The 16129-nt window shown below is 40.8% G+C and overlaps 1 protein-coding gene across 1 annotated transcript in view; it reads right to left on the bottom strand.

Annotated features, from left to right (window-relative positions):
• LOC123754123 (proline-rich protein PRCC) overlaps positions 1-7310 on the bottom strand; it is a 31823-nt gene extending 24513 nt beyond the window's left edge. The window contains exon 1 of the mRNA XM_045736321.2: positions 6747-7310. Coding sequence (XP_045592277.2) covers positions 6747-7247 — 501 coding nt within the window. The 5' untranslated portion in view covers positions 7248-7310. The remainder of the gene's footprint in view (positions 1-6746) is intronic.
• Between the last annotated feature and the right edge of the window lie 8819 nt (positions 7311-16129).

Here is a 16129-nt window from a genome sequence, read left to right as displayed (position 1 = left end):
GGTAAATTGAGTCACAAGCAAGCAGCAACACTCACAGGACTCAGGGTCGAAAGTATCACCGACCCAACAGGCAGCGTGGCAGAGGCAAAAACAATGAGGGTCACCCTGAGACAAGGGGACCGAGCAACCCTCAAACTCGCACACAGCGAGTGGGGACTCCGGGGTCACATCCATCGGACCCACGCGCCCCCTAGGGGATTCCCAGGGTCCTGAGCGTTTACTTTAAGAGGACTCGCGCTCAGGTAGTCCCAGGCAGGGTGCTGCAAACCGGCGCCCAAAACTACCAAGCAAACTTCTAAAGCTGAACCCCAGGGACGTGTACACTCACGGGGACCTAGCAGGGGGCGCCACCGATGAGAACAGTGGAAGGGAAAACACAAACTGAATAAAATGACAGAACCCCCCACCAGGCAAAAACAAAAAGAAAAACAAAACCCCGCAAGAGGACAGCGAACCCCAAGGAACAGAGCCGGCCGCGATGTCGGGAAATACAAGCTGAGCAGCACCCTGCGCCCCTACCAGTGCAAACTGCCTCTTACCTGCCGGTAACAAGGGAGAACAGAACACCCAAGAGCCCAACAGGCGGCCGAAAAACCGAAAGGTAAAACGGACCAGCAGAGGCAGACCCCGAGGAGCCTGTGGAAGGTGGCCCCAAGCCCCAAGGGCAGTACTTACAGGGCACCTAGGGAAGGCAGCCCTAGGCGCATGCAGCCCGAGTACTGAAGATAACTCCTGGCTCTCGCACCCACCAAACTAACACCACACGCAAAGCACAGTGCAGTAGCGACACCGGAGCCAGAGCACACGACCATCGCCTATAGCATCAGCCTCAAGAACTGAGGTGTGGGTAGCCGGCGCGGGGGGTCTGGGGCTCCCCCTTCCCCCTCCCGGGGAGGGGGGAGCTGCGCAGACAGCGGCGCGGCAGTGTGTGACGTCACACTAGTTTGCTTGTTTTCGGTTGGGGAGTTCTATCCACTAGTTCGGTTTTAGGTAGCAATTTTAACCAGAATAGGGGTTTGTTTTGGGGCGCTTACCTTTCTGGGTGCCTGTTCCGGTCGATGGCAGACATAGAATGCTTCCACTAACACGGGGGCTTCTATAGGCCATTGCTCCCCTTGCCTCTCTGAGGGGGCCCGGTTCTGGCCGTGGTCCCCGGTAGGCCTAAGAACTCCATACACATGACTGATGCCAAAGTCTGACATTAGCATATCAGCCTGGGATAGCTCCGGGGAGCCGACGGGGCTCCCCCCAGAAAAATAGTTGTGAGGATGACAATAGAGAAAAAACAAGAGATCATTCATAGTGAGACAGTGTGATGTCTCACTACAGACAAGTGTTAAAATGTGGGGGAAAAACAAGTGTCTATAAACATATTCTTAGTAAGACAAGCAAGCAGTGAGCCACAACCAGGTCCTAGTGGTATGCCTGCAAAACATAAGAGAGTACTCCAGAAATGTCATCACTGCTGTTATGGAAGGGGACTCCCATTCCAAACACTAACACCTCTCTTCTTTCACCCTTCCTCATTGTCTTTCATATCCCAACAAGAGTCCGCAATAAAGGTGAGGTACCCAAGAGAATTATTCTGTATAAAATGCATTTTTTAGTTAATATATTTGGGGGGTGTGGAATGGATTAATTCAATTTACACTATTTCTTATGGGAAAATTTGTTTCGGTTTTTGTACCATCTCTGGGAACAGATTAAATTAGAAAGCTGAGGTACCAATGTATGTTAAATTTTATGAGGTAGGAGTAGAGCTGTTTATAAATTATTTCTTTAAATATTTTTGATAATAAGGTAGATTTGATATAGGTCTGTAATTTTTTATGTCTGCCTCCTTTATGAACTGGCATTACTTGTACTTTTTTAAGGATATCAGGGAATGTATGACACTCTAGAGATTTACTGAATAGCAAAGCTATGGGTAGTGCAAGGGCATGGGAGGCACTCTTGTATACCATAGATGGTATTTCACTAATGTTCCCAGCTTTAATTTTAGTGAGTGAATGATAGACATAACATCTGTTGGGCTGACTGGTAAAAGGAGAAGAGAGTTTGGATAGCTGCCTGCAAGATATGTAGTAACATGTGTCCGAGTCTGTGGGATTTTTCTGGCTAGGTTAGCACCAACTGATTAAAAGAACCTATTAACCCCTGAGATGCTCTTGTGATTATAGCCTGAAACATGCCCAGGCGCAGAAAATAAAAAAAATATAAAAAAAAAATTATTTTTATAAAAGTATTCATTTGTGTTCCCTTACCACGAAAAAAATAACAAAAAAATTGTAGGTGACATATTTTGGATGCAATAGGGCGAGGAAGTCTGGCAAAATGCTCTGGCGTTGACAGAGCAAGCGTCGGCGGTCCGCTCCGCCCGAGCTGTCAGGCGGGAATTGCCACAATTTATTTATTTACTTATTTAATTATATACAAGAAGGTACATTGGGTTTATTAGAGTACAGAGACTTGAAGTTTTACATTTTTGTAAAGACACTAGCACGCATAGCATTTCGGGCAGATCTTTAATCTGACATAGAATTTTAAGAAGGTAATTTCTAGCAAAATTAAAAATGTTTACAGGTACATTGTAAGTATAAAAATACATTGTCATTGTAAGAAAGTATGAAAATAGATTGTAAGAAGAAACCCCTTGCCCCTTGGGTGGTACTTACAGGGCACTCAGGGAAGGTGACTCTAAGCACGTGCAGTCCGACTACCTGTGAATATTATTCTCAGCTCGCACACCATCAGAAGAGCAGTACTGAACAGAGGACAGCACAACAAAAGTCTGGAGCTGGAGCCACAACGACCAAACTGTATCCCATTGGCTGATGAACTGGGGTGTGGATCAGCGGCACGGGGGGGGGGGGGGGGGGAGTGAGAAGCTGCGCAGATATGTGACGGGACTCGTGTTATGTCATGCTCGTTTGCTCGTTTTCATTTGGGGGAGTTCTGTCCACTTGTTTGGTTATTTTTGTTGGTTTCACCAGAATAGGGGTTTGTTTTGGGGCACTTAACTTTCTGGGTGCCTGTCCGGGTCGATGGCAGGTATAGAATACTGCAAAATCACATGTGCATTTCTATAGGCCGTTGCTCCTCGTGCCTCTCTGAAGGGGTCAGGTTCTGGCCGTGGTCCCCGGTAGGCCTAGAACTCCATCCACATCGACTGATGCCAAAAGTTAGGACTATCCCTATCAGCATGGATATCTCCGGGGCGGGAATTGGTACCCCCAGAAAACAGGGGGTACCAAAAAGGGGGTAGGGGGTACCCCCAGAAAACAACCTCATAAGAAACATTGCGAAAGACGACGACAAGAATGACAGGAACTCACTGAGGCAATGTTAAGAGAAACTACAGTAATAGGCAAGGTGGAATAAGTATATCAGATGTCAGGAGGTTGGGTAGGATGGAAGCAAATATGGTGAGAATAACCATTGCAAATTTTTGAGCACAGAAGGAAGATACTAGTTCATGCCCATAAACTCAAAGATCTCGAGGGGTATAACCAAGTATATACATTTCCAGACTTCACAATACAACAGCAAAAATTGACAGAGTGCTAAGAGGAAAACTAAAGGAGTTAAAACACAGAATTATACAAAAATGCACAGCTAAAGATCAGGAGAGGACAGGTTATTCAGATTGCAGACAGAGGGAGAAGTCAAAATCCTTTACTCAGGCAGAACTAAATCTATATACAGTACAACCTCGATTCAACGTACCCCAATTCAACGAATCTCCGGCTAGTTTGCACACTTTTCAGGCCGGATTTACTCACCCGGTTCGACGAACAATGGTTCGACGAAGTGGGGGATGTTCGGATTTGCTTACAACGTCGAGACAGAGTTCACAGACTGGTGGAAAACTTTCCCATTCTATCAAGATTACAATTATTAATTCCTTCATATGCCAAGTTCGATCACACGAGTGGACCACACAAGCGGACCGCACAAGTGGTCCACAAGTGGTCCACAAGCTTACGATGTTGGGACAAAGTTCACAGAGTGGTGGAATACTTTCCCATACCATCACAGATTACAATTAATAATTCCTTCATATAACAAGTTGAACCACACAAGTGGACCACACAAGTGGACCACACAAGTGGACCACAAGCGGTCCACAAGCTTACGATGTTGGGACAGAGTTGGTGGAAAACTCTCATTCTATCACAGATTACAATTAATAATTCCTTCATAAGACAAGTTGGATCACACAAGTGGACCACACAACAAGTGACACACATTAACCAAACACTAGCCAGAGTCGTCCACACAAGTGAACGACTGAGTTTCAATGATTTTCATTCACCGATTTGTGGCACACGTATCATTGTAAATTAATTTAAAGGCTGAAGCGTGAATAGCTAGCTAAATGTGTTGAAATCTTTTTATATACATTTTCTGTGATGAAACAAGATGAGTGAGGGTGGACAGATAAGGGAATACTGTACAGTAAACCTCACTTTATAGTGAGGTTTCACTCACTTTCGTCTGTGTTGTCATAGTTCAGTGACCCATGGCTTTGAACGTTTCACATTAATAAATCATTTCTAAAACTGGTGTTTTAATAACTTTTTATTATTCTAATTAAATTAAACTAAATAAAACCAAAAATATACTGTAATATGATAGATATCTGCTATTTGAGAAATTATTCACGTTATAGGCAGCACAACTCCAGCACAAGTGGACGAGTCTAATCCCTGTCCACACAACACCATGCTTGTTTTGTTTGATTTCATCGCCACAGTTCAGTGATCTACGGCTTTGAAATAAAATTAATAAATCAGTTCCAAAGTAAGTATTTTGTATAGCTCTTATTACTGTAATAATGTTGCTAAACTAAATATGTAACTTAAAAATATATAATTTGATGTAAATTGAATATTTGAGAGAAATTTATGTTACTGGAAATGGAACACAATATCAGGCGTGTTCTGTTCGATTTCGTCGCCACAGTTCAGTGACCTACGGCTTCGAAATAATAAAATTAATAAATCAGTTCCAAAATAAGTATTTTTTATAGCTCTTATTATCGTAATAATGTTGCTAAACTAAATATATAACCCAAAAATATATAATTTGATGTAAATCGAATATTTAAGAGAAATTTATGTTACTGAATCTGGCTTATTCGTACACACCCAGTGCCCTAAGCTTTGTCTGTGATTGACGTACAGTATTTATCCGCCGGTGGAAGAATAATTGTGGAAGTGACCATTTTTTTACTACAGCTCTTTGGTTATAAAACAAAATGTCTCAGGAGCTTACTAATAGTGCCTTATTAATACCAATAATGAAGCAATATTTTGCAAAAACTAGTAGCAGAAAATCAACCAGCACGAGCACAGCCATACCCAGCACGAGAACAGCCATACCCAGCACGAGAACAGCCGTACCCAAATATACCTGGAAAAGATCATGGCAAATGGGGGGACCTTCAACAAGCTGCTGGCTTCCTTTCTTCATTGAGGCAACTAGGATTAGTGGCCCTCAGGTAAATTAAGTAAAAATCTGGTAATTCTCATGGGGCCGGGCCTAGCCTAACTCTTCAAAGTTGTATTCCCAGTTGACACTATTATCATTCTTAAACAAGCCCCATAAATAAATTAAAAAAAAAAAAAGGCAGGAGCTCAGCAGAAAACTATTATCTGATCAGCACGACCCTGTATACTTTCTCTGCAAGCTCATAGAGAGAATTCTAAGGGAGAAAATCATTCACCATCTCGATTTGAAAATTAGTAAAATCAACTCAACATGGCTTTGTTAAAAATATATCCTGCATTACAAACCTACTCACATTTTTGGATATGGTAACCAGCTATTCAAACAAAGAACTTCCAGTAGATGTAGTATGCATGAACTTTGCAAAAGCTTTTGATAAGGAACGACATGAAAGACTGGCAAGTAAATTACAGGCACATGGAATAAATGGTAGAATACTAAAATGGATAAAACAAGGATTAAAACAAAGAAAGCAAAGGGTCATCCTAAACGGAAATAAATCTGACTTGAGAAACATGTTGATTGGGGGGTACTAACAGATGATCTACACCATATTGGAATCTTACTCAACTGACATTGGGTTAATCCATGTATAGTATTCCAGAAATGTGCAACCATGTTGGAAAAGACAAGCGCCCAAACTTAGAGCAACCCATCCTCAGGCCAGGCTCATTATTGCAGAGGTCTTCCCTAACACATATATCAATTTAAGCAAATTGTGCATAAAAACAGGATTGTTCTTTTATATAAATTAATATTTATTAATTACAGTTCTATTTACAGTTAGGGGTAGGTTAGGTTAGGTTTTGTTAGTGATTATTTGAATTTGAAGTACGTAGGTGAAGCATTTACAATGTTGTGACATACAAATAATACATTTTTGTGAACTTGTTAAAATATTTTAAACAATTTTCTCTAGAAAATGTGCAACTATGTCTGTTCCAACATGGTTGCACATTTCTGGAATCCTATAAATAGGTTAAAACCCCTCACGGTTAGGTTAGATTCCATTATGGTGCAGAACAAACATACCAAGTAAACTCTCACTGCAAAATGCATGGTCGAGATTGAAGAAATGCCCGAAATGCTTTGCGTAATAGTGGCTTTAGGCAATGTATGTACTAGCTCTATCTAAAAATCTACCAATTTTTGTAAAATCTCTTGTATGTATGTACCTTACCTGAATAAACATTATTATTATTATTATTATTAAGAAGTAGTGCTAGAGTACTTACCTCGGAGAGAGCAGGCACAAAAAATTGAACTTTTCTCCTTTCCTTCTTGGATTTAGATACAGAATCTTTTGCAGAATTGTTAGGCTTGGACCCGAATTTGTCTGTCTCTATACTCTTCCCTTTAAGTTCCTGAGTGATCTTCCAAGTATCTACGGTTGGAACATCTGTCAACTCATCAACTTCTTCACCAATTGAGAGTCCCTGCCACACACTCCTAAGTGGCTTTGCTGCTGGTATCGACGCTAATAATCCAGGCAGTTTAGTACCGAAACTCTCTTCATCTTCATCAATTATTCCGTGGACCCCGAGAGTGTCTGGTCCGCCACCACCCGCCACTGTAGACTGTATTGAGTCCTGATCCCCCACTGCTGTCCGGGGCACACTGTTCACTACTCCAACTTCTGGCTTACATACTGTAGTTGCTGGACCCTCCACACACTTTTCACCGTCGTCAGAGTCACTGCCTAGGTCACTGTCGTCACTATATGCAACAAGTGCCATTGCAACAAAAATGTTTTGAGACTGGTCCACAATTGTTTACTTTTCCAATGTGTTTGGACGGTGACTTTGGTTTGGGTTTAGAATAATAATAATAAAAATAATAATAATAATAATAATAATAATAATAATAATAATAATAATAATAATAATATTTTATTTAGGAAAAGTACATACATAGATGCAGAGTTACAAATATTCTGATTGATTTATAGATAGAGCTAGTACATACAATACCTAAAGGGGTATTTGGGACAAATAAATTGGAAAGTCTTGGGAATGGGGGGGAGAGGGACGTCATTTATTTATTTATTTATTTATTTATTTATTTATATATATACAAGAAGGTACATTGGGTTTGTGAGAATACATTGGATAGTACAGTATTTACATTCTTGTAAAGCCACTAGTACGCACAGCGTTTCGGGCAGGTCCTTAATCTAGCTGATAATTTTAAGTAGGTAATTTCAATCAGAATTGATAAATGATAAAGATACATTACAAGAGAAAAATGAGATGAGAGAGATAAGTAGGTATATTAAAGCACATTGTTATATTAAAGCTCTGATTAATTACATTGACAGCTTGATTAGTAATTTAAACAAGGTTAATAGACACCATACAGCAGATTGACAGCACATATAAGACATCAATGATCACAATTGTAAAGATGTTCAAATTGGGTACATAAAGATTGGGAGACTGGGTAGCAAAAGATACAGATGAACAAGATTTATAAACACCATACAACAGATTGGCAGCACATATAAGAAAACAGCAATGATCACAATGGTAAAGATGTTCAAATTAGGAACATAAAGGTTGGGAGATTGGGTAGCAATTGATACAGTGCAATTTTAAGGCAAAAAGTGAAAAACTATGAAGATGAAATTAGGTACTTTTTAGTATTGATTTTGAATGATGTAAAAGTTGGACAGCTTTTCAATTCAGTAGGGAGTGAGTTCCATAAACTGGGTCCCTTTATTTGCATAGAGTGTTTACACAGATTAAGTTTAACTCTGGGGATATCGAAGAGATATTTATTTCTGGTGTGGTGATAATGGGTCCTATTACATCTGTCCAGGGAGAGTTTCAGACAAGGATTTGCATTTAAGAACAGGGTTTTGTAAATGTAGTTGACACAAGAGAATTTGTGGAGTGAGATTATGTTGAGCATGTTTAGGGAGTTAAACAAGGGGGCTGTGTGTTGTCTGAAAGCAGAATTTGATATTATTCTGATAGCAGATTTTTGCTGGGTGATGATGGACTTGAGGTGGTTTGCAGTGGTTGAACCCCATGCACAGATACCATAGTTGAGATAGGGATAGATTAGTGCATAATATAGAGAGATGAGAGCAGAGTTAGGAACATAATAACTGATTTTGGAGAGTATACCAACTGTTTTAGAGACTTTCTTAGCTATGTGTTGTATGTGGGTACTGAAGTTGAGTCTCTTGTCTAGGAATATGCCAAGAAACTTTCCATCATTTTTATTGCTAATGTTTACATTGTCAATCTGAAGCTGAATTGCATTTGTAGATTTGCTTCCAAATAGGATGTAGTAGGTCTTTTCTATGTTAAGTGTTAGTTTGTTGGTTGACATCCATAAGTGGACTTTTTTTAGTTCATTATTAACAACACCATTTAGTGTATGTGGGTTGGGGTTGGAGTAGATGAGGGTAGTATCATCAGCAAACAAAATAGGTTTCAGAATGTTAGAGACATTAGGCAGATCATTAATGTATATAAGAAAAAGAAGAGGTCCCAAGATGCTGCCCTGTGGCACTCCAACGGTTATTGGTAGAATGGGAGAGATTATATTATTGATGGCTACACATTGGTGTCTATCACTAAGATAGGATTGGATACAGTCCAGTGCATGGCCTCGGATTCCATAATGATGGAGTTTACTTAAGAGGTAATCGTGATTAACAGTATCAAAGGCCTTTCTCAGGTCACGGAACAAGACCTGAACCCAGCGATGTAATTACCTACGTGTAATTACCTAAGTGTAGTTACAGGATGAGAGCTACGCTCCTGGTGCCCTGTAACTACACTTAGGTAATTACACACACAACTTTGTGTGGAAGCAAGGATTTTTTTTTTTTATTATTATTATTTTCTACCACAGACGTGGCCAGACATTTACAATGCTAACCAGCATATATACATTTTCTTCTGTCCTCCATGGACAGGGTTAGAGAAGTGTTAAACATATAGTTCAAGGGTTTATTGAACACTCAACCACAGAAGGTGATTCGGTGCTTTTAAAATGCTAAGCTAACCTACATACGTAAATACATAGATACACAGATTTACGTATGCCCTACATAAAGTGTTAGATGTGTCTTTTACATAGTGTCATTAATGTACATTCACAAAGGTGAAATGTAATTCTGATCAGCTTCCATATATACTTTATACCCATACATATACATACACACACACACACACACATATATATATATATATATATATATATATATATATATATATATATATATATATATATATATATATATATATATATATATATATACACACACACACATGCATTCACATACATTTGTCTCATTTACTCTGACAGGGTGAGGTAGCTGATAAAGAAACTAGTGTGCAATTAAGCACTTAATCGCTGAAGGTGATGAAGGTGCTTTTACAAGCTCAGGTTATATAGTTACATCATATATATACATTGTATGATTGATATATTACATGGTCAATCTTGGATACAAGTCCAATATATCATCAAGTGTTCCAGTACTCATATAGTAACTACACAGTTCAGCATACCTTAGCCCAGGAGGGCGAAAGTCAGTCAATATGGGACATTCTACAATATAATGTTCAAGAGAGTGCATGTTTTCTCTTTCACAAAGTTGACACATTGCAGCCCGTCCTCCAAACAAAGATCCAAAAGTGATTCCATGCATCCGCCAAACCCCCTGTTTATGAATGAAAAACGGTTTACACACGACTCACAACTGATTTCGTTCGAACACTTCCGGAACAAGTGCTTCACTGACGAATTTTGTTCGAACCACTTCGCTATAAATGCTTCACCCACGTACTACAAATGCAAATAATCGCCAACCGAACCTAAACACCTACCTTGAGGTTACCTTGAGGTGCTTCCGGGGCTTAGCGTCCCCGCGGCCCGGTCGTCGACCAGGCCTCCTGGTTGCCGGACTGATCAACGAGGCTGTTGGACGCGGCTGCTCGCAGCCTGACGTATGAGTCACAGCCTGGTTGATCAGGTATCCTTTGGAGGTGCTTATCCAGTTCTCTCTTGAACACTGTGAGGGGTCGGCCAGTTATGCCCCTTATGTGTAGTGGAAGCGTGTTGAACAGTCTCGGACCTCTGATGTTGATAGAGTTCTCTCTCAGAGTACCAGTTGCACCTCTGTTTTTCAACGGGGGTAACCTAACCTAACCTAACCTATGCCTATATATGCACAATATGCTAATATATTATAATATTAATTTATATTTGAGAAAATTCTTGTTCTGAATGAACAGCATGTTAAAATTTATGAATGCGTCTGTGGGGCCGACCGCTGGATGTAATGGATTTGAGTCGAGGACGGGTTGCACATTGTGCACATTTGGGTTTTGAGAAAGCTGCCAGATACGTCTATATCCCAGGCGTATTCTGGCCACTATAACATCACATTACCGGGTTCTTGTTCTATTAGTCCCATATGTGAATGTCTCCTCACGATATCTATCATAATATTTAATGCTACAACTTTCAGGTCTTTGTGAATTTGTTAGGTCGGTGAGATTTTCATAAGTTATTTGTTTAAGTATTCTCTTTGTCACTGCTAATGAAACACCCATATCAATTTCTACCACTGGTTTTCTGCAGGCTGACTTAGCAAGCATATCAACAGTGTCATGCCTTGAGATGCCAACATGTGATGGTATCCATAGGAATTTAATCTCAAATCTGTTTTCTTTGGCAGCTAAAACATTCATTCGAATATCACTGACTATTTTCTGGGTGTCACTACTATGTGCGTTCAATGCCAGGAGTGCACTCTGCGAGTCACAGTATATAAGTCCACTGCCTTTGTCTTTTAAAAATTCAGTGGCAAGGTATATGCCTGCAAGTTTGGTTTGAGTTGTACTTGCCCAGTCATTGACGCGCTTCATTGATGCATGTACGAGAGAAGATTGTTCAAATATGTTACATGCACATCCGGTACATCGTCCACCTTCTTCTACAGAGCCGTCGGTATAGCACTGATAAACATCGTTACCCATACTCTGAGTACTTTCAGTGATGCTTTTCAGTGTTAACTGTTTTAATAATGTAGTGTGCACACTATCTTTCTTGGGCGCATTTATAAAATCAACTGATAGATCCCAGTTATCCCATGGAGTAATTGGCTGATTAATCATTAGTCGAATTGGGTACATATTTAATATTTTGATGGAGTTGGCTACCTTGTAGAACCAATATACATAATCAGATTTCGGTCTTCTTCTATAGACCTCAGGTGAGTGCAGCATATTAGAAAGTTTAGCTAGAAACTTCATGTGTTGTCTAGAGCTACTCAATGCCTTCACGCCGAAAACTGTGCTAATAGACAAAATTCTCTCACTTATGGTAGGTAATTTTAACTCTGCTCTCATATTAACTATTCTCGTGGACTTTGGAGCCCCAAGGATGAGACGCATAGCTTCATTTTGCAAGGTTTCAAGAGATTTCAGCTCTTTGTCAGTATACAGTGTGAGATGTAGAGCATTGTAGTCAATCACAGAGCGTATAAATGATACATAAAACATTCTAGCAAGTCTCACGTTAAGTCCATGATTGACACCAACAAGGACCCGCAAGGGCTTTAATCTCTCCCAAAGTCTCCTCTTGAGAGAAGAAAGGTACCCAGGGTCGTTAATGGGGACACCAAGGTATCTGTAAGACTCGCAGTTCTCAAGTGCTCGCCCATCTATATGATAATTGGCTGGTGGAATACCACATGGAATGAGGGCACGAGTTTTCTGTACAGAGATAAGGAGGCCACATTCCTCAGCTCTAGTAGCAAAAGCGTCGAGCAGAACTTGCATTCTAGGCTCGGAGGCAGCCTGTAAACATATATCATCAGCATAACAAATGACAGTGTCTTCATTATTAGTTGGAAGATCTTTAATAAGTTTATGTATCAGAACGTTGAACAACAAGGGGCTGAGGACCCCTCCTTGTGGAGTTCCCAGTTCAAAGTGTTTGCTCTCTGTGCTTTTAACACCATTAAACAAAACATATGCTGTTCGATTAGACAAATAGCCCTTTATCCATTTCAGTAATTTTCCTTTTATTCCCAGCTCGGCAAGCTGTTCCAGTATGATTTCTCTGCTTGCTGTATCAAAAGCTGCTGCTAGGTCGATGAAGACTGTTTGAGGGGAAGCTTCAATATGTGCGAAGTACTCAGCAAAACAGTGTTGTGTACTGAGCCCAGGCATAAATCCAAACAGTTGGGGTGACAGGTGCCCCTGTATACGATACATGAGTCGGTTAAGAACAATACGTTCAAGCACTTTACAAACACACGATGTTAGAGATATGGGTCTATAATTATCTGAGTGTGGTTTGGGGATGGGAACAATGACACTCTTTGTCCAAGCATCAGGACACTCCTGATGCTTGGACAATCCTGATGTTTACTCCTTCACGTAAACTCATTCTGTACAACACTAATAATGGATTACCTGGTACGTGTGAGACTAATCTCAGTAGACTGTAAGTAATACCATCCTCTCCAGGAGCAGTTGATTTTCCCATCTTTAGTGCATGATTTAATTACCATTCAGTTACATCATTAAGGTCCGACACGTCGATAGCTGTACAGGCAAGATTGATGGTTCGTTGTCTGTTGGGGCGTGTGTCATCAAGTTTGTGCTGTATGTTAATTGGGAGTGAGTCGTAGCTCGATGTTAGTGCCCATTGATCAAGGAGGATGTTTGCTTGTTCTAGTGGGCTGTGGTGCAGCGGTTTGGTTGGGCTGCTTCTAGAGATTTTTCGTATCTTTTCCCAAACTTCAACAAGTGTTGTTTGCTCATTTATACTTTGTAGGAACTCTTCCCAATGCACCAGAGGCATTGCAGAAAGGGTTACAGAGGCACATAATGGGCTCAGGGACTGAACCCCACAATTCATTTAGCTAAGCAAGTTACAATCGTGATGAGCTAGTTACAAAATTCAATATAAGTCGTCACATCAACAATGGGTTCGAGATCGACCTCAAGTACAGGTTCTAAATTAAGCAACTGACATATGTGGAGAGCTAGTGTCACAATTGATATGTTTGTCCTGCACACCGCCCCCCATCCAGTGGGCAGCGGTGGATAGGTTACACCGCCCCCCATCCAGTGGGCAGCGGTGGATAGGTTACAATCACTCAGTTACTACCTACAGTTAGCAAACTGGGGATATTTCGCTAAAATTTCTGGTAGCAGATCATTTTGAATGAAATATTGACACATCGCTGGAACATTGGTTATAGAATTGTCTCTAAATTCACGTATCTTTTCGCACTCTATCACATAGTGACGGAGGGTGTGCGAATAATTTTGTTGACACAGTTTACATTTGGTCAGGTCTACATCAGCAGATAATGAGAATTCCCAGAGATACTTGTAACCGAGTCTAAGCCGAGCAGTAGTAACATCTAGAAGTCTGCTGATTTTATTGGATGATCCATAGATGTGTGGCTCCTCTTGCATGATAGTATGATGATAGATGGAATTTACTGGTGTCAATTTCACTTTGCCTCACGACCAGGCAACAAAAATAAGGCAAGAAAGAGAAGGGTGGGCAGACTGCATATTTTTGGATTGTTAGAAAGCCTTTGATGCAGTGCCACACAAGAGACTAGTACGGAAGTTGGAGATGCAGGCTGGAGTGAAAGGGAAGGTACTCCGGTGGATACAGGAGTACCTAAGCAACAGGAGACAACGAGTCACTGTGAGGGGTGAGGTCTCAGATTGGCGAGACGTTACAAGTGGAGTCCCGCAGGGGTCAGTCCTTGGACCTATACTGTTTCTGATATATGTAAATGATCTCCCAGAGGATATAGATTCGTTCCTCTCAATGTTTGCCGACGATGCAAAAATTATGAGGAGGATTGAAACAGAGGATGATAGTAGGAGGCTACAAGATGACCTAGATAGACTGAGTGAATGGTCCAACAAATGGCTGTTGAAATTCAACCCGAGTAAATGCAAAGTAATGAAACTAGGCAGTGGAAACAGGAGGCCAGACACAGGATACAGAATAGGAGATGAAGTACTTAATGAAACAGACAGAGAGAAAGATCTAGGAGTTCATATCACACCAAACCTCTCCTGAAGCCCACATAAAAAGAATAACGTCTGCGGCATATGCGAGGCTGGCTAACATCAGAACAGCGTTCAGGAACCTGTGTAAGGAATCATTCAGAATCTTGTACACCACATATGTAAGACCAATCCTGGAGTATGCGGCCCCAGCATGGAACCCGTACCTTCTCAAGCACAAGACGAAGCTGGAAAAAGTCCAAAGGTATGCTACTAGACTAGTCCCAGAACTAAGAGGCATGAGTTATGAGGAAAGGCTGCGGGAAATGCACCTTACGACACTGGAAGACAGAAGAGTAAGGGGGAACATGATCACAACCTACAAAATCCTCAGGGGAATCGATCGGGTAAACAAGGATGAACTATTCAACACTGGAGGGACGCAAACAAGGGGACACAGGTGGAGACTGAGTACCCACATGAGCCACAGAGACATTAGAAAGAACTTTTTTCAGTGTCAGAGTAGTTAGTAAATGGAATGCACTAGGAAGTGATGTGGTGGAGGCTGACTCAATACACAGTTTCAAATGTAGATATGACAGAGCCCAGTAGGCTCAGGAATCTGTACACCAGTTGATTGACGGTTGAGAGGCGGGACCAAAGAGCCAGAGCTCAACCCCCGCAAACACAACTAGGTGAGTACACAAGTACACCTGTGGTGTGTGTGTAATTACCTGGGTGTAGTTACAGGGCCTGTAACCAGTTTCTTGGCCTATTCCTAGACAAGAGACTCAACTTCAGCACCCACATTCAACACATAACTAAGAAAGTCTCTAAGACAGTTGGTATACTCTCCAAAATCAGATATTATGTTCCTAACTCTGCTCTCCTCTCACTATATTATGCACTAATCTACCCCTATCTTAATTATGGTATCTGTGCATGGGGGTCTACCACTGCAAACCACCTTAAGCCCATCATCACCCAGCAAAAATCTGCTATCAGAATAATAACTAACTCTGCTTTCAGACAACACTCAGCTCCCTTGTTTAAATCCCTAAACTTGCTAAATATTAACTCCCTCCACACATTCTCTTGTGTCAACTACATTTACAAAACCCTGTTCTTAAATGCAAACCATGCTCTGAAACTCTCCCTGGACAGATGTAATAGGACCCATTATCACCACACCAGAAATAAATATCTCTTTGATATCCCCAGGGTCAAACTTAATCTGTGTAAACACTCTATGCAAATTAAGGGACCTAGTCTATGGAACTCACTCCCTAGTGAATTGAAAAACTGTAAAACTTTTGCCTTACTAAAACCAAAAAGTACCTAATTTCATCTTCTTAGTTTCCTACACTGAGCTTTAAATTTGCTCTGTGCCTAGTGTTACCCAATCTCCTAATTTTTATGTAATATCAAACAACCTTATCATTGTGTTCATTGCTGTCTTCTTTTATGTGCTAGCCATATGCTGTATTGTGACTACCAATTTTTGTCAACTACCATTCAAGCTGTCATTGCAATCAATCTTAGCTACCTATGTACTTTAATATACTGTACCCACAATTTTCTCTCATCTTTTTTTCTTGCCATGTAACTGT

Source organism: Procambarus clarkii, chromosome 6 (assembly GCF_040958095.1).
Source record: "Procambarus clarkii isolate CNS0578487 chromosome 6, FALCON_Pclarkii_2.0, whole genome shotgun sequence".
NCBI classification, from domain to species: Eukaryota; Metazoa; Arthropoda; class Malacostraca; order Decapoda; family Cambaridae; genus Procambarus; species Procambarus clarkii.
This window is presented reverse-complemented; position numbering and strand designations above follow the sequence as displayed.